We start from the raw sequence: 21,100 nt of genomic DNA, 5'->3' as shown, positions 1-21,100 counted from the left end.
TATTTCTCTTCCATCGGCAGAGGAAAGAGGCCGAAAGCAGTCTTGAGGAACGGACACCGCTCGCCCAGAAAAGCACTATCCTTTTTTTCTTTTTTCTTCTTCCTCTCTGTCTGCTCTCTCAAAACTAAAGTGCTGATCTACAAGGATGAAAGTCCGGAAGGGGGAGGGAGCGGGGCCCAGGGTACGCGCGTCCCGCTCGAGGATTCTTCTGCCCCCTCCCTCCTCTGCACAAACGACAACGGGCCGGGTCAGACCACGCAAGCAAGCCCGGGTAGCACTAGCTGAACCAGGAAAGAGACAAGAGGAGGCAGATGGACTGCCGCGGAAGGTCTTTGCCGTCTCTTCCAGAGGTACGTTGGAGAGAGAAGGCAAGGTGTGATGTGAGACTGGGAAGAAGTTCGACCGAAGAGGTGCGGCTTGTCGCTGTACTGACAGACAAAAAGCCGTACGGGATCTCGGGGGCGGGGCCACCTACGGGCGGCGGTGAAGGGGCATACGAAAAGTCTTGACCAAAGAGACGCAGAAGGAAGAACTCGAAGAGCTCGTCAGTTGAACTTCGGGGGCACAGTGGTCACCAGGGCTCACAGATGAAGGAAGGGGCAAAATGGGGGCCAAGAGGATATTGGAATACGCAGCCTGGGGCGGAGTCCAATACGGTTGAAATCTTGGTCAGAGACAAGACGAGATGAGAGACTATGACACGCCTGTGAAGGACATGAGTCGACGGCTTGGCGCTGGCGGCAAGACATGGTGAAGGATGAGCAAGAAGGGAGATTCGTTCGTCGTCCGGCCTCTCTTTTGGGCAAATCGCGTAAATCGGAAGCCGGCTCTTGGTCAAATTGCGGACGATCCAACCAGGCCCGGGATGAATCGGGCTGTGCCGACTTTGGACCAGGTATAATGTCCTTCGAAGGGCGAACCGGGGGGCGGGCGACGCCGTGAGAGGTTTGACAACGTCGTTGGACGTCGTTCGTCCCATCGCCGGGTGCCTTCATCGAGCAGTTTGAGGTCCTGTTCACCGGTGAACCACCTACTCGGTTCGTTTCCATCGTGTCGTCTATTCCATCACGATGGCCAGACAGACACCTGTGGGCCGACAGAGGCTTTCTACTCGCACTTGTGCCTCAGAATCACAAACACAGACAAAGGAGAAAATGTGAACAATATCTAATCCTTCTATGCGGGAGGTGGGAGGCTTGCAATTGGCCGGCGACGATGCAGCCCCCCCCCCCCCTTGGCAACTCTGCCGAAATCCGACATGGACTGAGGAATGAGAGGTTTCCGACCGTCCCCCCAGAAAGCTTTGAGCACCCGTGCGTGTGTGCCCCTTGCTCCGACGGACAGCGTCTTTTTCTGTTCTCTAATTTGCGAACAAGACTGAATGTGGGAATCGAGAGTCGGTCGTCTGGCGACTGGCGAGTCCGTCTCTGGTGGCAGTTCGAGACTCGACGAGGATAGAGTGCAGTCTGATGTGGGGTGGCAACGGGTTTGGGAACAACACGCAAGCCACCATTGGGAGAGCCAAAGTGAGACAAGGTGGATGACGCGTCACGGAGCCGCTTATTTGCACGCCCGGGGGGCGTCGATATATCGAGCCCGCACTCAGAATTGTTCGCTAGAGAAGACAACAGGACGGGGGGCGCATGGCATCGTGGTCGTCGATCAGGTCTTCCGTTCCAGAGTCCAGACTCTTGGGAGTTGTACCTGGACGAAGGGCCCCGAAAATAATAGGAACGACGGGCGATTTGGAATCGTCCGCACTACAAACCCTTGCTGTCGTTCGCGATGGTATCAGAAAGATTGTTCAGTCATGAGTACCGAGAACCAACGTTTTGGCTAGACCAGTTGGCGACGACGACGCAGAGCAGATACGGCGTAGGGGCGTCCTTGAGGCTTCAGATCACGCATGCTGCACGCCGACTCGTCATCCATTTGCCTGAGGATGGTTGTCCTCGTCAAAGGATCGTCCGGAGAGAGACTGGTATGCTTGGTTCGTCTCATCAAAGTCAATCCAGTCGTCCAGCGTGCGCGAGTCGAGTCAAGGTAGTATATGTGTGTGTATGTGTGTATGTATGAAAGAGAAGACGTCGGCAGCTCGGCCAAGTCAGTGGGTATTTGGCTTTGCGAGAACGACTGACGAGCGCGCCCGTTGACGCAAGCCTGGGACATGGGATCAGACCCGGATCGAGCGAGGATCTCTTGGAAGTGATATGAGAGTTTGTTAATTCAGTGATGGTTCGGGGCGGCCGCTAGAAGGCGTCGAATAGACTCGGCCCGCCTCGGAAGATACAGCTCGGAGACGGCTCTCTGTGAGATTTGTCCCTGAGACGGGCGTCCAGCCTGCAGCAGTAGCAGTAGCAGCAGTAGCAGTAGCAGCAGCAGCAGCGTCGAAGCCGCGATGGAGGCCGTACTATCCCTGTGGGTGAGTGCTGGTCGCACGAGTCGGGTCCTCAAGAACAACATCAGCATGCGGGGATCGGTGAGAAACGTGGCCAGCTAAATTGGAGTCTTCGTAGCCTGTGCTTGTGCTGTGTAGGGACCAGGGCCGGGAGGGGGGAAACGAGGCTGAGCGGGAGGCGAATGAGGCAGAACTTTGGAGCCAGGGGGGTGGGAGTTCTTCGACGACCAGGAGTTCCCATACACGTTTGAGTGTGTGCCTGACTGAGGTAAAGTGCGGATGGTCTTCAAGCCCCCCTGTGAGACCTGCCGATGGAAGCGACAAGCCAATAGGGCACGGGGTAAAGGAAACGGAGGGTGGAATGAAGGTTGCTGCACGAGCCTTAGGCTTTCCCCCAATCTTGCCCAAATTGAGTTGTCGTCGTTGTTTTCATCTCGGAGAAGGGTGAAGGGGAGGACCGGCTAGTTCTGTAGATACAACCAAGGTAGCCACAGATGGATGGACGAAACTACCTGTAGACGAGACTCAAGTCGAGCTCCAGGTCGGCAGGCCCAGAAGCAACAAGCTGGCGCGCTGGGCAGCCTATGGGTACCTAGGTAGCCGGGGTCGAAAGACAAAGTTTTAAGGGTCCAAAACGGCTGAGAGGGAGACATGGAAGAAGTGAGGGCGAAATGGTGTGTTGCAGCAGCGAGCGTGCAACGAACCAGCCAGTGAAAAGCAGCCATCACGAGGCGGTACTGGAGCAAGGTCGCCATCTCACGGGGGTATCGCACTAAGCCCCCGTTGTTGGAGCGAGTCTGATGATCTTGACGGCTTTGCCGATCATGATCAGAGTGGTCTGCCTCACATGGGGAACTGCCTTGTATTTGGACAAAATCCCGTGCTAGCCAGCTGATGATGGCCGTTGTCGGTGGCCGTGACGGAGACGGTGCCGAGGGCATAGCTGACGCAAGTCCATTGAGTTGAGTTTAGGGCCTCCAAGGTGCTAATGGGAGATTGGGCGGTGCGATAAGGGGGCAATGATGTGCAGCGGCGAAGAGGACGGGCTAGGTAAGGGATGCTGGATTGGGACGTAGGCCAGCGTAAAGTGGTAGGAAATGTCGGTCTGTTGCTCGATGGTCGGCCTCGGTGTGTACCTGCTGTATTGCCTGGAGAAGGTCCTGCTGACGAATGGCTCACGTTATCTTGGTCGGATGCCGGGAAGGCGAGGCGAGGTGAGGGAGGGAGAGGCGAGAGGTGAGAGAGCTCAGGTGGTATCCATGGACCACAATCGCAACTCTCGCTTCAAGTTGACACTCACTGACACTGACAACTGGCCGCGTCGTAAGCTTCCCACGAGCCGGCAGCCGCGTGGTACCGGAGCTGCGCTCTTCCGTGAACCTCTTCCCTCCCCAAGGTTCTGCTCCCAGTTACAGAGAGCGGAGAGGGTCGAGTCTCTGTTGTCTGTTGTCTCAGAGTGCCTGGGAAAGGTGCCATGGAGGGGAACAGAGCGGCGCCGTGCGTGCCGGGAAACAGCTGAAGTGGGCGAGTGAGTGAGTGAGTGGGTGAGGCTTCAACGGGCAGCTGAGCCACAGATCCAGGGGCGCAAGGGGAGGGACGCACGACTGAGGCGGCCAATCCGAGGACGCTTTGCCGCCGACGGAGGCGCAAAAGGCTTGGCGGGGGAGCTTAGATGGGCCTGCGCAGTGCGCTGGAAATGGAGAAATAGACCTCAGCCACGCCTCGTCATTCGGGGCTGCGAGACTCCAGACTCGTGTCACACTGAGGAAAGTGTGTGAGTGTACGATGTAATGTGTGTGTAGCAGGAGGAGGGAGGAGGCCTACGTTACGTATCTCATGGGAGGGGTGGGAGGGGGGTCTGGCTCTGGCTGTGGCTCTGGCCAGTGACAGGAGTTTTAATTAGGAACCTACTTGGGTGCATGGCAGAGGTACCGGTACATGTGACCGTCCAATTTTGAAGTCCTCCGACCGCTTACCTAAACGTCCCCCATACAGCGCATCCAACATCCGTATCGTCCGTCGTTGTCCGTCGTCGTGTGCTATGCCTGTAGATGGATGGTATGGTATGGGTATGGGATGGCTATGGATAGAACCCATGTGAGGATATTCGCGGCTGTTCATGATAGTATGCATGCAGCGTTCATCAACTCTGCTCTCTTCTCTCAGGCCAGTCGCCCACAACCCGAAGGAGTCGTCAGTGCCAAGAGGACGAGGACATAGCCTCAGCCTCGCTCGGGTTCGCGATTGAGTCAATTGAGTTACGAACTAGAAACCATCATCATCTCCAACAGCAAGAAATTTCTCCGTCGCAATTTCCTGGACTCCAGAGCGCAGTCGGCATGTTGCGTACCTCCCTCGACGAGTCCATATCGCCCGGTCGGCCGTCGTCACCGACCGGCAGGCTTGCGTCGCCGTTGCCTGGCGTCTCCGGTCCGTCGCTGGAGTCTGCCAAGGTTTGCGTTGCTCTGCGGGCAAAAAGCAAATAGCACTGATGCCCCTCTGGGACCCAGAACAGCCCAAGAGAGGCTTGGCGCCGGCCTGGCATGTGGGAGGCGGACGGGATGTTTATCGATAAGCTTGTTTGGCTGACGAAGCCTGGCGACGCCTGGAGCTGGCAGTAAGACAGAGACAGCGAGAGAGGATCAACGAGTCGGCGAATGTATACCATCGTACAGCAGAGAACCAGTGGATACTAGCAGATGCTTCGTGCTTTGTGCTTGAGGGTATATTGGTGCATCGGCATGGAGTACGTCGGTGGATGTACTGTACATCTTTGGCGACTCCTCAGGTACCTGTCCCATGCTGTCGCCTCTGCAAGAGCTGCGAGAGAGGGAAAGAGCATCGGAGACAGAGTCGACAGTCAAGGAGTCAAGAGTCGTGGGACTGGGTGGTACGTGCCGCGGCGGATTGGACGGGATCCACTCTGGAGCGATCTGACCCCTGCCATTGGCCCGAGTTGCACAGCTTACGCGTAAACCGACCATGAGGAGACCAGCCAGACCAGCCAGAGGGAAGCAGCGTGCGTATGCCGCCGGCCTTGCTCTTGCTTCCCACTCGCACTCCCCCCCCACCCCCCGTCCCCGTCCGCCGTCGTCCCCTCCTTCCCTTCTCTTTCCACCTTCCCTAGGTATCCCTCCCCCACTGACACTGGCTCCTTCCCTTGCCTCCCGTACCTCCCGTACCTTTTGCCTTACGAAGAGTCCCTGCCCGTCACGGTTTTTCCTACTTACCTTCCCTACAAGAGTACAGAGTACCTGGACGGTGTACGGATACTTCCCTAGGACTAGGTACCGCCTGGCTTACGCGGTACTCACGCTTACGCTACCTAACGGAGACTGCTGGCGTGTACGTTGGCGTTGCGTTGCGTTGCGTCCTCCTTCCTTCCCTTCCCTTTCTCCCTCCTCTTTATTCCCTTTCCCTTCCCCTGGCGGCCCACTCTCCAAACCCGAATCGCACCTTCCTCTCCGCCCACTACCAACCCTTTCAACACCCCCATCCCCTCCCATCCCATCCTATCCCATCCCTTCCTCTTCAACATCGCATCTCGTCCGCCCACGATTTCGACTTTCGATTTCTACCGACCGGCCAGCCACCCGAATCCCGTCAACCATCTCTCCGTTTGTGAGCGCCTTGCGATCGCTTCGCTGAGGAAGAAGGATTCGCCAATGATCGACGCTTGAAGGACTCGACCGACCGGACGTCAAGAGACTCTGGGCCAGGACCTCGAACACCAGCAACCCCAGCCACGACACACGAACGAACGAACGACCAAGAGAGAGGGAGCGCGGCGGCACCTGCACTCGGTGGACAACGCAACAAAATTCCAACCCAAGATTTCCGGCTCGCTCAACATTTCCCCGTCTCGAGTGGCGACCAAAAAATCCACACGAACGACGTTACGAATCTATCCATCTTGCTGACGACCACATACGCTGACGCTAACACTAACGACGACGACGACGACGATCTAACTACGCGATCTCTACCGGGAGAGTTCCGTCGAAGACTCTCCAACCGTCTCTTTCTCCTTCGACAACCACTTCATCCGCATACATCTCACCACCGACGACGCTCGTTCACGACGCCCACGACCCCACGACCCCGACAAAATGGATGGTCGCGGCTACCCGCCGGGCCAAGGCCCTCCTAATGGCGACGGCGAGTACGGCGAAGAATGGGCTCGCGATCTGAGGGTAAAGTTCGAGTCTCTGCTCCGAGACAAGCGCATGACGGACTTGCGAGCGTCCTCCCGCCAAAACAGCCCTCAACCGAGGGAAACTGCGAGCAGCTCCAACCTCCGCGGCCTCGCATCACCCGGCCCAGGCCGCCCCTCAACCTCACACAGCTCAACGCCCATGCCGCCAACACCGCCCGCCTACTCCCGCCACCTTCCCAAGATTCCCACCCCTCCCGCCGCCAACGACCGCGACTCACAAAAGTTCCGCAACCTCATGATCAGCCTGTCTCTCACCCCAACCAAGTACGAGAACCCCGGTCTGCTGGATGAGGCTCTGCAATGCATACCGCTAGACAGGATCTACGGCGAGGCCGAGGAGGAATGTCAAGTCATGCAGGCCGAGGCCGAGAGCATGGGAGATGGACGGAAGGCCACTTGGGGCTATCAAGATTGTGTCATCCGGGCATTATTGAGGTGAGCTCACTTTCCCATGCAGCCCCGTTGTCTTTTTGATGAACATGCTCTAATGACCCACATTCAGATGGTTCAAGCGATCATTCTTCACCTGGGTCAACAACCCCCCGTGCCCCGTCTGCCTCTCGCCCACAATAGCCCAGGGCATGACGCCCCCGACTCCCGATGAAAGTGCTTGCGGCGCACTTCGAGTCGAACTCTACCGCTGCTCGGCTGGCGACTGCGGCGCTTACGAACGATTCCCGAGGTACGGCGATGTGTGGCGACTACTGCACACCCGTCGAGGACGTGTTGGCGAGTGGGCCAACTGCTTCAGCATGCTTTGCCGTGCTGTCGGAGGCAGGGTTCGCTGGATCTGGAATGCTGAGGACCACGTCTGGACCGAGGTCTACTCGGAACACCAGAAGCGTTGGGTCCACGTTGACGCCTGCGAAGAGGCGTGGGACAACCCTCGTCTCTACACCGAGGGCTGGGGCAAGAAGATGTCGTACTGCATCGCCTTCTCCATCGACGGAGCCACCGATGTCACGAGGCGGTATGTCCGCAAGAGCGACTTCACCGCCGAGCGCAACAGGTGTCCGGAGGAGGTGCTGCTGTACATCTTGAATGAGATTAGAGGCATCCGGCGCAGCAACATGAACAAGGACGAAAAGTTCCGGCTCGAGAAGGAGGATAGCCGCGAGGACCGCGAGCTCCGTGGATACGTCATCAATTCGATTGCCCAAGCCGTCACCGACCTCGTCCCTGGCATGCCCAGTCCGTCCGGCAGCACGCCTCCCGCGCAAGCTCCGCCCAGGCGACGGGACGATACCAAGTTGCCTGCTGAGCAACCCGGTCGTCAGACGGGGTCGGCCGAGTACCTCGCCGCTCAAGCCAACGCGAGGCATCACCAGTTCCCTCCGCACGACCCGAGCCGTCGTCGCGATCTGCCTTGAAGTGAGAGCGATGTTATTGCAATCACTCTATAGAACCGACCCGGCGGCCGATGCCCCCACTCCCTCCCGTCGACTTCGGGCCATTTCTTCCGTGGACTGGCAGAATATCCATTACTTTTCTCAAGATACCCAGTGGATGTCAGGACCACTAACCTCCTCCGGCCCCGAGGTCGCCGTCCACTCGCCAAAGTGCCAACGGTCTTTTGCACGACTGTGCAGCAACCCAACCGAGGCAATGATAATATTTTCTATGTCTAATCTACCTACACTCGATACATCGAACAAAAAAAAACCAAGCATCATAGACCGGCGCTCCCCCCCGTCCCCTACCAATCCACCCAATCATACTTCCGCCGAACCTACAATGTCACCTTCAACCTCTTGATACCCCTTGGGTCACTTGGGTTCGGAGTACGAACTGTATCTACCACCACGTCATTTATTTTCTCTTCCATTTCATTTGTTCCAAAAAAATACATGTCTGATGTCCGCTGGACGTCGACAGTACAGGGCGCAACCATGGGGAAGGCAGGGCTTGCCTGGTCACTTTTTATAAACATGTTTAGCCGTGCGATACACGGGGACAAGGAAGGAGAGGGAAGCCGGCGATCGGGGCTGGTGCCAAAGGGATAGGCACGGCTGACGCATACGCCGTAGAGCTTCTCTTGGGAGGGGAGGCGTTCCGGACAGGAGCTTCACATGTATGAGCTGGATTGTGTTGCATCTTGGAAACATTTCAATTTTTTTATTTTATTTTTGCATGAGCGACGAAAGGCGCCAGATAGGCTTTTGTATCTGGCCGAATGGAGTTGACGATTGAAGAGGTTCTTTTTGGAACACGGATTTGTTCCTCGTGCGCCTCACGATGGCAGCACGCAGACGAGGACTTGGGACCGCGAGCTTAAAAAGCCATGTCCACAGGATTAGAAGCAATTTCAACACAACGTTTGAACCAACCATGACGCTTGAGCCCGCATGCCGGTCGTCGATGATGTGACTGGGGGGTGGTGCGTGGATGTATGTATGTATGTATGCACTTGCCTCAATGTCGGTGAGCAAAGATGACGACGGAGACACATTAGAGTGGGTTTCCTTTTCGGCGTACTCAGCGGCGGTCCCGCCGGTAGAGACGCCGCCGGACGTTGGCCCTGGCCTCGGACCACGGTGACTACTGGAGATTCAAGACGGGCCCCGTGTGAGCCTACAAGGAGGGTAGGGTTTGCAGTTCTTCAATTCATTGCCCGATTATTTCCCATGACCATCACATTACACCTGGGCTGTGTCTCGCTTCGGCTACGTCCAGTCTGGTATGTTGTGGTGTTATGCGGCTGTTTGGCAGGTTCTGCCTGTATTCCCCGCCAGATGCTCTTGTCCGCGGACATTTTGTCCACTTGTCTGGATCTTGGCTGATGTGATTGACGCAGGCTTGATTGTGTGGACAGGATTGACAGGGCAGGGGAGGGGGGGTCGGTTGCTTGGCAGGGCGTTGACGGGCACGGCGCCATGGGGGCGCGCGTATTGTGGGAGGGCAGAGAGGACTGGAGCCTAGGCTGGATTGGGGGGGGGGGGATTGTTCATTGAGAGATCCCCAGGTTCCCTTTTTGTGTTCGTCACAGCAAGGGGTTGTTTGCTGACTACGAGACTGACGGGCAGAGGGAGGGGGGACTGGGTCTATAGCATGTCATCATCATCGCACGGGAGGTTGGACGGGGTTGACAGTGGACAGTGAGAGTGAGAGTGAGAAATGAGAGTGAAAGTGTGAGTGAAGTTGACAAAGGTTGATGGATATTCGGCGCCGTGTTGGCGTCTTGGCATTCCGGCAGTGCAACTGCACAGAGGTGGAGTTTTCTTCCAAGTCGAGGACGTTTCTCTGGACGCGGCTTTTCCTCCTCCTCCTCCCTCCTCCTGCAGGGCTTGCTGGGAGAGAGCGCGCATACGTAAGCCAACGGCCTAAGAAGGGGTGAGAGGGGCGAGTCTGATTATCCAGCTTCATATCCGAGGTACGACTTTGAGGGAGAAGTGAAAGAGGGTGTGTGTCCAAGGAGGAGCCGATGTGGAATTAGGTAAGGGACGATGAGGAGACTTTTTTTTTTGTTACTTTTTTTTCTTTTTCTTTTTCTTTTTTTTTTTTACGATGAAAAGAAAAGAAACAAAACGATGCCACGTGCGAAGGACAAGGGAAATTAAACAATGACGGAAAACTGGGAAAGCCAGGGGAGGGAGGAGGAAAACTCGAGGTTCATGGCTCGGAGCTTTCAACAGTCCGACCACGCCGTGAGACGGACGGGAGAGGAGGGGGGGGGAGTATGGGTCGCGTCGACCTGCGCGGCGATGGATCGGATCGGGATCCCGACCCGTCGAGGGAAGGGAAGGGCTCGCCGGCCAGCTGCTGATGGACTGGGCACACTACCACTTAACCAACCCAGCGGCAACAGGGGGAAGAAGCTCCTATTGCTGGATGACGAAGGAACCCAGGGTCGGAATGTGGGAGGGTTAGGCGAGGAGTAGGAGGGAAGAATGAGCCCGTTGGATAATGAGCCATCTCGAGCCACTAGTCTCGATTGCAGCTACCCTTAATTTTGAATCAGGGTCCCGGGCGGTGTTTGGTTGGCTGACGGTTTGTCCGCCAGGCGCGTGTGTTGAGTAGATGAAGCATGCCGGTTCGGCGGAGGGAGGGAGAGCAAGAAAGCGAGAGAGGGCTAGTCCGACGGCGGTGGGTGATTGGCGGTTTGGAATACGAGGCCCGGACTGGCGAGTCGGTCTCGGGAAAGAGGCCGATGAGGCCAGGCGAAGCCAGGGGACATGTTGTGCGACTAGTCGGAAGGGGATGGATGGGGCAGGCGAATGAATGGATGGATGAATAGATGAATGAAAGGTTGGGGATTTGCATCGAGGGTCTTGCCATTGCCGTTAAGCATTGGACAAGTCCGCATGCGGTTCCGCACGTCGGGCAAGGGTTAGGGTTGGTTCATGATGGGGTGAGGATCTATCGTGATACCCACCCGGTGGTTCAATTTGACTGGGACCAGAGTGAGTGTGTGTGTGATTTGAAGGTCAAGATGATGCATGTGTACGGGGAAAAAAGTACGCGTCGACGTAATTGCAACATGGTATCGGATCGACGGGCGTGGTGTGTTCTGCGACTTTGTCCTGCTCGCATCGTCTTGTTGTTGTAACCCTTGGCCAAAGGCTTCCCCAGCATCACGACAGACAGGGTAGACCGGCGTGGGTAGTCGGACACGCGAATAACATTCTGGCACGGAGGAAGAGATGGTTCTGTTTTTATACTAAACCGTTGGCCCAGTCAAAATGTCGGAAAGGTTCGGCCGGGCATCCAAATATTGTCAAGAACTCTCCGGCCGTGAGCATTTTGATTCGGACCAGAGGTCCTGTACAAGGAGAATTCGATCGATGTGGCGTAGTAGATGTGTGAGCTCACAGCTTTGGGGGGGGGGGGGGGAGGGGGGGGGTTCTTTCTCTTTTTCTTCTTTTTCTTCTTCTCTTTTTCGTTTTCATACAACACACTGCACCTAGCCTGTTCCATTGATTTCACAGAATGCCTCACGGCGGATGTCGTGCGGGATGCCTTTCCAGCCCGCCCAACAGTGGTTCTACTGTCAGGGCCGGGAGAGGTTGTCCCTTGGCAGAACGAACCCGGCAGTCCAGCGACTGACCCCCAACAAGCTCTCGTGTCGCGAACCAACCAGCTGTGTCAGTGTCAGTCAAGCTACACCCGCTAGCCAGACGAAACAAGAAGACAAGTACAATGACCGCACGTGGCCTCCGATTGGTATCACGCGGCAAAGAGGCCGGCACTCGATGACCCAGTCTCAATGGCCGGACCTACCTCCCGACAACACACGGCGACAAGGGCTTTATATATCTCGAGTCACGGACTTCGGCGTACTGTCATCTCGCCGTCCCCGCTGACAAAGCTTTTGTGGCTCGCGGGGACTTCTGCCGCCGGGGAGATAGGCGCGGTGCAACCAATGGGACCCGGGCCCAAGTGTCAAAAGGCGTGTTGACCACGACAGATTGTCAAGCAGACCGACGACGTTCGAAGCCCACAGTTTGAATGATCGTCCCTGCTTTGGATTGCCCTTGCTTTGGATCGTCATGCGGTCGACCTCTGGGTTCTTACATGCTGCGGCTGTGATATTAAACATTGGCTACGATATTGTTTAAAGTCGGGGTACAGGCTGGGGCAATCGGCCTCCTCCCCTCCCTCCGGCGACAAGTCCGGCGGGGACATTACGATCTGGCTGCAGTCGACTACAACGGTAGACAGTGGACAGTAGGCAGTAGACAGTAGACAGTGGACAGTAGACAGTATACAGACTCCTCGATCTCGCCGTCTCAACATGTTCCAAAGGAAGAAAGCAGAGGAAAGGTTAAATATCGTCTCCTCCGCATCATCGAGGGAAAAGCTTTTGAATGAGTTCCGGCATGTAAACCCGACAGACGCCCAACCACGCCACCCAAGACCAACTGACTGACTGACACCCGGCTCTCTTCCTAACTCCCCCCCCCCCCCCCCCCCCCCCCCCCCCCTCCTCCTCCTCCCTCACCATTTTGTCTCGCGGTATTGCATACTTGCTTGTCTGGGAAATATCAGACGTCGGATTTTCTCCCCCAGCACGAACCAACACAGTAATCAAAGCCCGCACCGCCTTGCATCCGCCCCCCAAAACCGACTGACTGCGCGAGATGGCCGGCCACTTCCGCGGCTCGCTCGCCGACCCACCCGCCAAATCCTTCCCGGACCGGCCCCAGTTCTCCGGCTTCATGAAGCCGTGCCGCTTCGAGGGCGAGGTCCGCAACCTGGAGATCGTCGGCACCGTCCCCGCCGAGCTGGACGGCGTCTTTTACCGGGTGATGCCCGACCCCCAGTTCCCGCCCTTTATCGAGGACGACCCCGTACGGTTTTGTTTTTTTTATATCTTTTTTTCCCCCCTACCCTTCGGTTTTTTTTTTTTTTGCATGTTCTGATCCCTGCTGTGTGTCTGTCTGTGTGTGGCTTGGGCTGATCTCATTCATGCCTTTGTGTTGTTAGTGGTTCAACGGCGACGGCAACGTCTCGGCCTTCCGCTTCCACAACGGCAACGTCGACTTCCAGCAAAAGTTCGTCCGAACCGAAAAGTTTGTCAGGGAAAGACAGGCAAACCGCGCTCTCGGAGGTCTCTGGTGGCCCCCTTTCCCTCCTTTCTTCGCTCACTCGTGATTGTTTATCAAATTCCATGTCCAACTGCTGACAACAACGCGCAGGCGCTTACCGCAACAGGTACACCGACGCCGTCGAGTTCAAGGTGCGCACCACGGCCAACACGAACGTCTACTACTTCAACGGGTCCCTCCTCGCCATCAAGGAGGACGCGCCCCCTTACCGCCTCGACCCCAACACCCTCGAGACCCTCGGCCTGTGCGACTTTGACGGCCAGCTGCCCAGCTGCACCTTCACCGCCCACCCCAAGATGGACCCCGTCACCGGCGAGCTCGTGTGCTTCGGCTACGAGGCCAAGGGCGACGGCACCCCGGACGTGTGCTACTTCACCATCGGCCCGGACGGCAAGTTTCTCGAGACCGTCTGGCTCGTGGCGCCCGTGGTCGGTATGATCCACGACTTTGCCATCACCGACAACTGGGTATGCGATTCGCGGGGAGGGGGAAACCCCCAAATCTCTCTCTCTCTCTCTCTCTCTCTTTGCTCACCACGAACTCTGCCAGGTCCTGTTCCCCATGATCCCTCAGATCTGCGACCTCGAGAGGCTAAAGGCCGGCGGCGAGCACTGGCAATGGGACCCCAACGTGCCCTTCTACCTCGGCGTCCTGCCCCGACGCGGCGCCAAAGGGAGCGATGTCAAGGTACGCGATCCATGTCTTCCCTAGGTAACCAACCAAATCAACGAATATCAAGAACGTAAAAAAGACACAAAACTAAACAATGGAACGTCGTGTTCCCCCCCTTTACCCAGTGGCTCCGCGCCCCAAACGCCTTCCCCGGCCACACCACCAACGCCTACGAGACCCCCTCGGGCACCGTCGTCTTCGACCTGCCCCTGACGGACAAGAACGTCTTCTTCTGGTGGCCCGACGCCGAGGGCAACGCCCCGGACCCGCACGACATCCGCGCGCGCTACGTCCGCTTCGAGTTCGATCCCCGCGCGGACGCGGACACCCCGGCCTCCCTCGACCTGCCCGCGCCGACGACGCTCCTCCGCCACGACATGGAGTTCCCGCGCATCGACGAGCGCGTCCTCTCCAAGCCCCACCGTCACAGCTTCTTCGACATGATGGACCCGGCCCTCGGCACCGACTTCGCCGCCATCGCCCCCGTCCTCGGCGGCGGCCACCCGCTCTACAACGCCCTCGGCCACCTCGACCACCACCACCCCGACGGCGGCACCGAGGAGGCGGGGAATAAAGGGCTGGAGGTCTACTTCCCGGGCCCGTGGCACATGGTCCAGGAGCCCGTCTTCGTGCCGCGCTCCGCCGACGCCGCCGAGGGCGACGGCTTCGTCATCGCGCTCGTCAACAACTACGGCACCATGTCGAGCGAGCTGCACGTCGTCGACACGAGGCGCTTCTCCGAGCCGGCCGCCGTGGTGAAAGTCCCGATGAGGTTGCGGGCCGGGTTGCACGGGAACTGGGTGGACGCGAAGGAGCTGTCATGATGCTGTCCCCCCGCGTTTTGTCCGAGGGGGTGGTGCCTTTTTTTTAGACTGGGTTTTCTGTGTATAGGCAATTTGCATTCATGGAGCTAATGGTAAAAAGCATTCGTTTTCGCGTTTACCTCTGGTGCCGCCATATAAAAGCCCCCCATGATGATTCAAGAAGAGATCGCAATCATTGTCCTCTGCCAACATTCAGCCCCCTCCCCCTCTCCCAGTCTACCTCCCCCCCTTCAACATCACCATCAATGGCATGACCCCCTTTCCAAGCTAGACCGTGGTCCCGATGGGCCCAAACCGGATGTTGGACCACGCAACCCTGCTGTAGAATCGTCAGCGCGCCGATCCGCGAAACCCCTAGGCCCTGCTGCCGGTCTACTTACGAATCATCCACCTCGACCCAGGGCAAGCCAGGCCCGCCTTGGTTCGCCGGACAAGGCCCCCGCTCCGCTCCCGGACCGTCCCGTTGGGGAGGGTACACGGAATCGAGCCATAGGTTGTTCGCCCAGTGCTGGAAGTATCGTAGTGTCAGCTTCTGCTCCCCTTTCCCTGCGCTTCACACACACACACACACACAACGGTATAGAGTAGTTCCTCCGCTGGGATCTTCTACCGGCAGTGTCAGACGGGAAACACTCACATCCTTGGAGATGGACAGGGCGAGGACCATCGGCCGCCGGAGCGCCTCGTTGTGGCGGGCGTAGCCGCCCACCTGGCCAAAGTGCTCCGGGTCCCCAAAGTTGGGCGGCAGCGCGGCGCAGTGCCCGGCGCTAATGCCACTCTCGTCGGGGAAGCCCGGGTGGTTCGGCTTGGGCGCCTCGATCCTCTTGCCGTCCTGGATGAAGAACTGGGTGACTTCGTCCTCTTCGAACCGGGTGACGACTCTGTGAGTCTCGCTTTGTCAGTAACAACTTTCATGAAACACGAGATAACGGGACAATGGGGGAGGTGTCATACGTAATCTTCTTGTCCGTGTTCACCGTCTTCCCCTTGCCGTAGAACGTCGTGTTGCCGAGCCTGTACGGGTTGTAGTCGCAGCCGGTCCGATCGCACAGCAGCTGTCCATGTTGCGGGTTCCTGGGGTCGAGGGCGTTGCAGTCTCCGTGTGAGCACACCTCGTAGTCGACGTCGACGCAGGGCTTCGCGATCATGGAGAAGGAATGGGCGTTGGAGTTCCTGGAGAGAAAAGCGGAGAGTCAGCATGAAGGCTCACTCCCCCCCCAACACAAACACAATCTGTGATGGTCCCCTCCATCACGTTGACTCACCAGACGTCGAACTCGGAGCAGCAGGCGCCAAAGGAGCCCTCACCGTTGTTATCGTCGAGCACGCTCCAACCCTCTACATTCGCCTGCAGCACAAGAAGGAAGAAGCCGTGTCAGCCAGAGGGACCGAGTCAAACCAAGACCTCTCAACCAAGCCCGTCCACATACCTTGCCCCCGACGAACTTGTTGGTCCGGGGACAGCTCGCGTCGCAGTAGCCGGTCCCGTAGCGAGCCCCGGCCTTGTTCGTGGGGTGCCTCGCCTTGCCGCCGTCGGCGTCCATGGCGACGAAGTACAGCGCGCTGTTGACGGAGCACTGGACCGCCGACAGGTCGACGTCGAAGGCGAGCTCGTTGCCCAGCAGCGTGAAGGTCTGGTACCGCTCCTCGCCGGCCTCGAGCAGGAACACGCGCGAGTCGCTGTTGGTCCCGAACGCGTGCTGCGTCACCCGCCGCTGCGACAGCCGGTCCCCGCCCGCGACGACGCCGAACTGGTCCCGCAGGCCTGCGGCGTCCACGCCCTCGATGACGCAGGCCGCCGTGCAGGCGTCGTTGGTCGGGCAGCGCCCCGCGTCCCAGCTGTTCCCCGTGTAGCAGTTGGCGAAGCCGTCGGCGGCCCGGACCCAGCGCTTCTCCGCGTCGACGACGACCTTGCCGGCCACCGTCGCGCAGGCGGCGGCCCCCGTGGCGTCGTCGCGGCTGCATCGCTTCCACGAGAGGGTCGGGTGGACTTCGGGGATCACCTGGCCTGCCTTCTGCGCTTCCACGAGGAGCGCCAGCACGGCGGGGACGAGTAGACGGCGCATCATCTTTGGGGGGTTTGGGTTTTCCGCGGGGTGTATCGCTGAGAAGACAACAGTATCTTGTTAGAAGTGGTGGTCGTTGATGATATCACTGGAAAAGCCGCACGAGGCAAGCAAAAGACCGTTTATGTATCGATGTCGAAGGACGCCTTTCCAAGCCTGACGATACCCTCGCAAGCAAGCACTCGTACAAGCTATTCAGAAATGAATATATCCTCGTTTTAAAATTATAAAAAGTTCTCTGACAAGCGTCCTGCAGCTTACGATATTGATCATACGATTCAGCCACTGCGGCCCAAAGACCTGACGGATCGGAACGTCAACCTCCTTCCGGACAACACCACAACAGTCTCGCTATGAGTGTGACTACCTGGGGGCTGCCTTGGCTACCAACGCAGGATCCAGCTGCCTCACACTTTGCTATCGAGCTGGGCGCTTACGCCCGGAGGACGCAGACAACCTCTTCTCGAGAGCAGAGTCCTTAGCGAGTCGCCGCGACCTCTGAGCGTCGTGGAATCCCGCCATGTCAGCTCGAAGCGAAAGCACCGGTTCATGCATCTCGGCGTAAAAAGTCTGAGTCTTGAGGCTAGCTGTTTCAACAGGTAAGAACAGCAGCATAACACACAAGAGTCATTATGAATCATGGTCTGACGGGCGACTAGTCGTCTCCCTTTGGCCCTAATATCTTACGCAGTCACGGGGCGACAATATAATAGGCTTGGCGAGCGTAGGCCACTGACATGTAATCTGCTCAAAACCTGGCATCAGCTACACTTTGAGAGGTGTTTACTGTCTCGTGGAACTCCAGGTCATATGCTTGACTACAGTAAGCCACGGCAACCCTCGACAGTATAGTACACACGAGAGAGACTCAGCAACCAAAAGTTCACAACCACAGTAAGTAAGCGAGCTTCTTGAAGTTTAGTGCTTCTCAACAACAGGATTTTGTCGAACGATTCCAGGCCACCTTCACAACTGACTCGACGCCTCTTTCACCAAACTGGGGTTAAATCACAGGTGGCTACCACCCCCTGAGCGAGGACTGGGGAAAGCCAGGGAGTCAGACACAGACGGTAGCCCTTTCCTGCAAGTCTCCATTTGACAAGTTCGGCATCAGGTGAGAGGACTTGGGTGGAACGTGGCATGTGTACAAAACGAAGACAGTCGAAAAAGTGTTTTCCTTCCAGCGAGGATCGGGCATCACACGCCTGATCAGTCTCCGTCCAACAGACTGGCTTGTTATCCCAGTTGCGATAGATCGGTGTCCAGTGCCTCTCTCTCACTTCAGTTCTGGAACATCAGCCATACTGCCCTTCGACCGCAGGAAGTTCTGATGCGCTATGAGGAAACGCGGGTGTAGCCTTGCCTGGACACCAGGATCAAGGCTTCCCGTGTCAGGTCTAGGGGCACCAGATATGATTTACTGTCCTTCTAAAACACCCGCATATCAAAGCACTCATATTGTTTAACATTCTTGCAGGCAAAAATAGGTAAGATCTTCTATTGTTAAGCTTCAGGGGTATTTCGGGAAAGATGAATTAAAGAACAATAGAAAAAGAAAAGGAAAGAAAGCTCGTGCTCCAGCAAAACCCTTTCATGTAGTCAGCCAACAAGCCTGTGGAAAGTGACCGAACCATGAACGCCTTGCTCGTGTGTATACCTGGTATCTAACAACTCCAGTGATATAATAACCTGAGGGGACAGGAAGAGATGCTTGGTTCATCTCCCCTCGAGCCCTGCTCCAATGTGAACTACCCCCTTTCGTCCTCGCCATGATTTTCTGGTCCGAGTCTAAGATGCAACAAAGGGAAAACAACCCAAAACAAAACTTTTGCTCTCTCTCTTTCTCTCTCTCTCTCTCTCTCTCTCTCTCTCTCTCTCTCTCTCTCTCTCTCTCTCTCTCTCTCTTTATCTCTCTCGGCAGTCGGAACCTCGTTACCCAGAACCCAGACGGTCGAGACGTCATCGCCGGGACGGGTCCCAATACATCGAGAAGGGAATCGTGCGGGACGGGGGACCACATTACCCCTATATCGAGGTCTGAGCGATAGAATGTGTCAACGTCGGGGAGGTGGCGACGACGGATGGATGGTGCTGACCCCAGTGAGACTCCAGCCTAGTAGTCGCCTCAGCTCTGAGACGCTGCTGTACAAGCGTTGCGGCCCGTGTGAGGCGGCAGACGGTCGAGAATTCGAGGCGAGGCATCCGAGAAGAAAACGTCGTAGCGTACTATCGTACTAGCGTAACGTGGCGTGAGCCCCCTCAAGTCGGTTCGTTTTCTCCTCGGCGACAGATTCGGCGATAGGCGAGACTGACGCGTGGCGTCGACTGGGGCTGGGGCTTCGTCGTTCCATCTGAACCTCTTGCTGCAGCCGGTGTCGCTCGTCCCAGGGGGGTCTGACCGTCCTCGGGGTCCAGCTTTCCCCCTCAGGCGTATGACATGACCTCGGAAGTAATGTGCCCCCTCCCTTGTATCATGCGTTGTGGCCTCCCTGCTGTTCCGCGCCGACCTTCGCTGACGATGTCGGCAGGTTGGGGTCCTCGTCGCAGTTGGTGCCGTCCCAGATCTTGGTGCTGAACTCCTGCGCGGCCCATGGGGCCTGGTAGTCCGGCAGGGCGAGGGACTTTTGCGCGTTGCTGAGGCCCTTGGTCGACGCGTCGTCGTCGTGGTTCGCCGCCTCGTACGCTTCGTCGTCGTCCAGTGTAATGTGGCTCATCTGCTGGTGATGGTGGTGGTGGTCGTGGCCCTGGTCGTGGAGCCTCTCGATCTGAACCACGACCTCTCGTGTCCTGTAGATGGCCATCTTGGGCTGCCCGTCCTCGGACGTGGTCGCCGCCGTGACCGAAGGCCTCCTGCTGCTGGGGCCCGAGCTGACGGCCGCGACATTGACGCCTCGCAGGGTCGGCACTCTCGGGTTCGTCACGCTGTTGAGCTCGATCGGGTTCAAGTTCGCGCAATGGAGAGTCGCGTCGATGCCGCCGACAGCGGGTCGTCCTTGGGCATAGCTGGGCAGTTGCACGCTGTACTCCGACGGTTGGTAGGAATCCCGGTTCCCGTTCAGGTCTGCCGCCGACAGTATGCCCAGGTCACGTTTCCGGGCGACTTTGCCAATGAGTTCGGCCATTGACATCTCAATCTTGAGCTTGACCATGTAAGCCAGGGGGTGAAACTGCATGTATCTGTATCCAGTGGAATTAGCTTGGAGAAAACAAGAGATTGGAAATACACGGCAAAAATGTGGTGTCGGTCGTAGAACCAAGGCAGCCCCGGGTCGGATTGCTTACACAAACGTGTTGTTGAGGCTCATCATGGCGATGATGAGCACGTCCATGCTCAGCGAGAAGCCAATGATGAACATGTTGAAGCGCGTCAGCCGCTTGTACTTTGTGAGGCCGTGGGTGACGAGGTTCTTCTGGACGATGCGGACGAAGTAGATGTTGAGCGCGCCGTCGACGATGAGATAGATGACCTTCTCGCAGCGGTCCCACCACTCGTTGATCTCGATGTAGCGGTCCGAGATCTGCAGCCGCGCGGGGATCCAGATGTTGTAGACCGAGATGTTGATGGCTGTGATGAGCACGGCGACGCCAACCTTGAGCCGCCACGCGCGCTTCTGGTTCGTGAGCAAGATGGCGCAGCGGTTGATGATGATTTGGAGTAGGAATTGGACCTGCTTTTGCGGTCAGAAGGCTGGGGATACATGAATCAAGCTGCGGTGGGATGCGAACCTGAAGAGCCCATGTCGTCACTGTCTCCGTTAGTACATTGTGGCAATGAGAAGAGGGACATGGAAGGGGGTCAACCTACAAATGCTGAAGAAAAAAGCAAAGCTGTAAGTAAGAGCGTGTGGTCAGCATGAAGCTCTCCTATGGGGACCATGCCTGACAGCGCAGCGTGTCTCACCTCGGTGGTATGATGCCCTTTAGGTGCAACCAGCAAATGACACTGAAGATGGTACACACGAGGATCTCGAGCCAGATCATCCAGATGTAGGCGTTCCTGTAGATGCGGTCGCCCTGCCGTCGGTACATGGCCGTCGTCTGCTTGATGGCCGTCCACACGGTAAGCCAGCCGAACCCGAGGGTGAAGCCCCAGGCCAGCGATGCAATGACCATGTCATCCGGGGTGACCTCTTCGAGCTTGAAATTGGGGGAGAGGAGGTTGACCATGATGGACCAGCCAGAACATCACAACAGCCGGGGCTGAAACATCCAAAGGCTATTCTGCGAGATGCTTCATTGCCGAAAAGAGAAGAGGGTTGGATGTCAGCTCACAAAGAGGTTCGGATAACACCAAAAAGAGATTGATTGATGATTGAACAGAGATGGGGCGGCGGGGGCAAGAAAGCGGACGAAAAGCAACTTTTTACGTACCGATTGCA

General features: G+C 57.3%; 4 protein-coding genes across 4 annotated transcripts; 2 read left to right on the top strand and 2 right to left on the bottom strand.

The window, feature by feature from the left end:
* Nucleotides 1–6,507: 6,507 nt before the first annotated feature.
* Nucleotides 6,508–7,984, top strand: CH63R_06089 (PNG1 protein; the record flags this gene model as incomplete). The annotated part of the gene is made up of 2 exons (XM_018301064.1): nucleotides 6,508–7,049; nucleotides 7,117–7,984. 2 exons carry the CDS (start codon nucleotides 6,508–6,510, stop codon nucleotides 7,982–7,984), a joined length of 1,410 nt encoding a protein of 469 aa, XP_018158914.1.
* Nucleotides 7,985–12,691: 4,707 nt separating this feature from the next.
* Nucleotides 12,692–14,655, top strand: CH63R_06088 (Lignostilbene dioxygenase; the record flags this gene model as incomplete). The annotated part of the gene is made up of 5 exons (XM_018301063.1): nucleotides 12,692–12,901; nucleotides 13,038–13,201; nucleotides 13,266–13,626; nucleotides 13,709–13,846; nucleotides 13,957–14,655. 5 exons carry the CDS (start codon nucleotides 12,692–12,694, stop codon nucleotides 14,653–14,655), a joined length of 1,572 nt encoding a protein of 523 aa, XP_018158913.1.
* A 267-nt stretch (nucleotides 14,656–14,922) lies between these two features.
* On the bottom strand, nucleotides 14,923–16,724 carry CH63R_06087 (Glucanase; the record flags this gene model as incomplete). Its single annotated transcript, XM_018301062.1, has 6 exons — nucleotides 14,923–14,974; nucleotides 15,036–15,163; nucleotides 15,293–15,536; nucleotides 15,610–15,828; nucleotides 15,921–16,003; nucleotides 16,086–16,724. 6 exons carry the CDS (start codon nucleotides 16,722–16,724, stop codon nucleotides 14,923–14,925), a joined length of 1,365 nt encoding a protein of 454 aa, XP_018158912.1.
* Nucleotides 16,725–19,192: 2,468 nt separating this feature from the next.
* CH63R_06086 (uncharacterized protein) lies at nucleotides 19,193–20,888 on the bottom strand (the record flags this gene model as incomplete). The annotated part of the gene is made up of 5 exons (XM_018301061.1): nucleotides 19,193–19,898; nucleotides 20,004–20,389; nucleotides 20,448–20,467; nucleotides 20,527–20,549; nucleotides 20,623–20,888. The coding sequence occupies 5 exons, from the start codon at nucleotides 20,886–20,888 to the stop codon at nucleotides 19,193–19,195; spliced, it is 1,401 nt and encodes a 466-aa protein (XP_018158911.1).
* Nucleotides 20,889–21,100: the final 212 nt, after the last annotated feature.

This window comes from Colletotrichum higginsianum, chromosome 4, assembly GCF_001672515.1.
Source record: "Colletotrichum higginsianum IMI 349063 chromosome 4, whole genome shotgun sequence".
NCBI classification, from domain to species: Eukaryota; Fungi; Ascomycota; class Sordariomycetes; order Glomerellales; family Glomerellaceae; genus Colletotrichum; species Colletotrichum higginsianum.
This window is presented reverse-complemented; position numbering and strand designations above follow the sequence as displayed.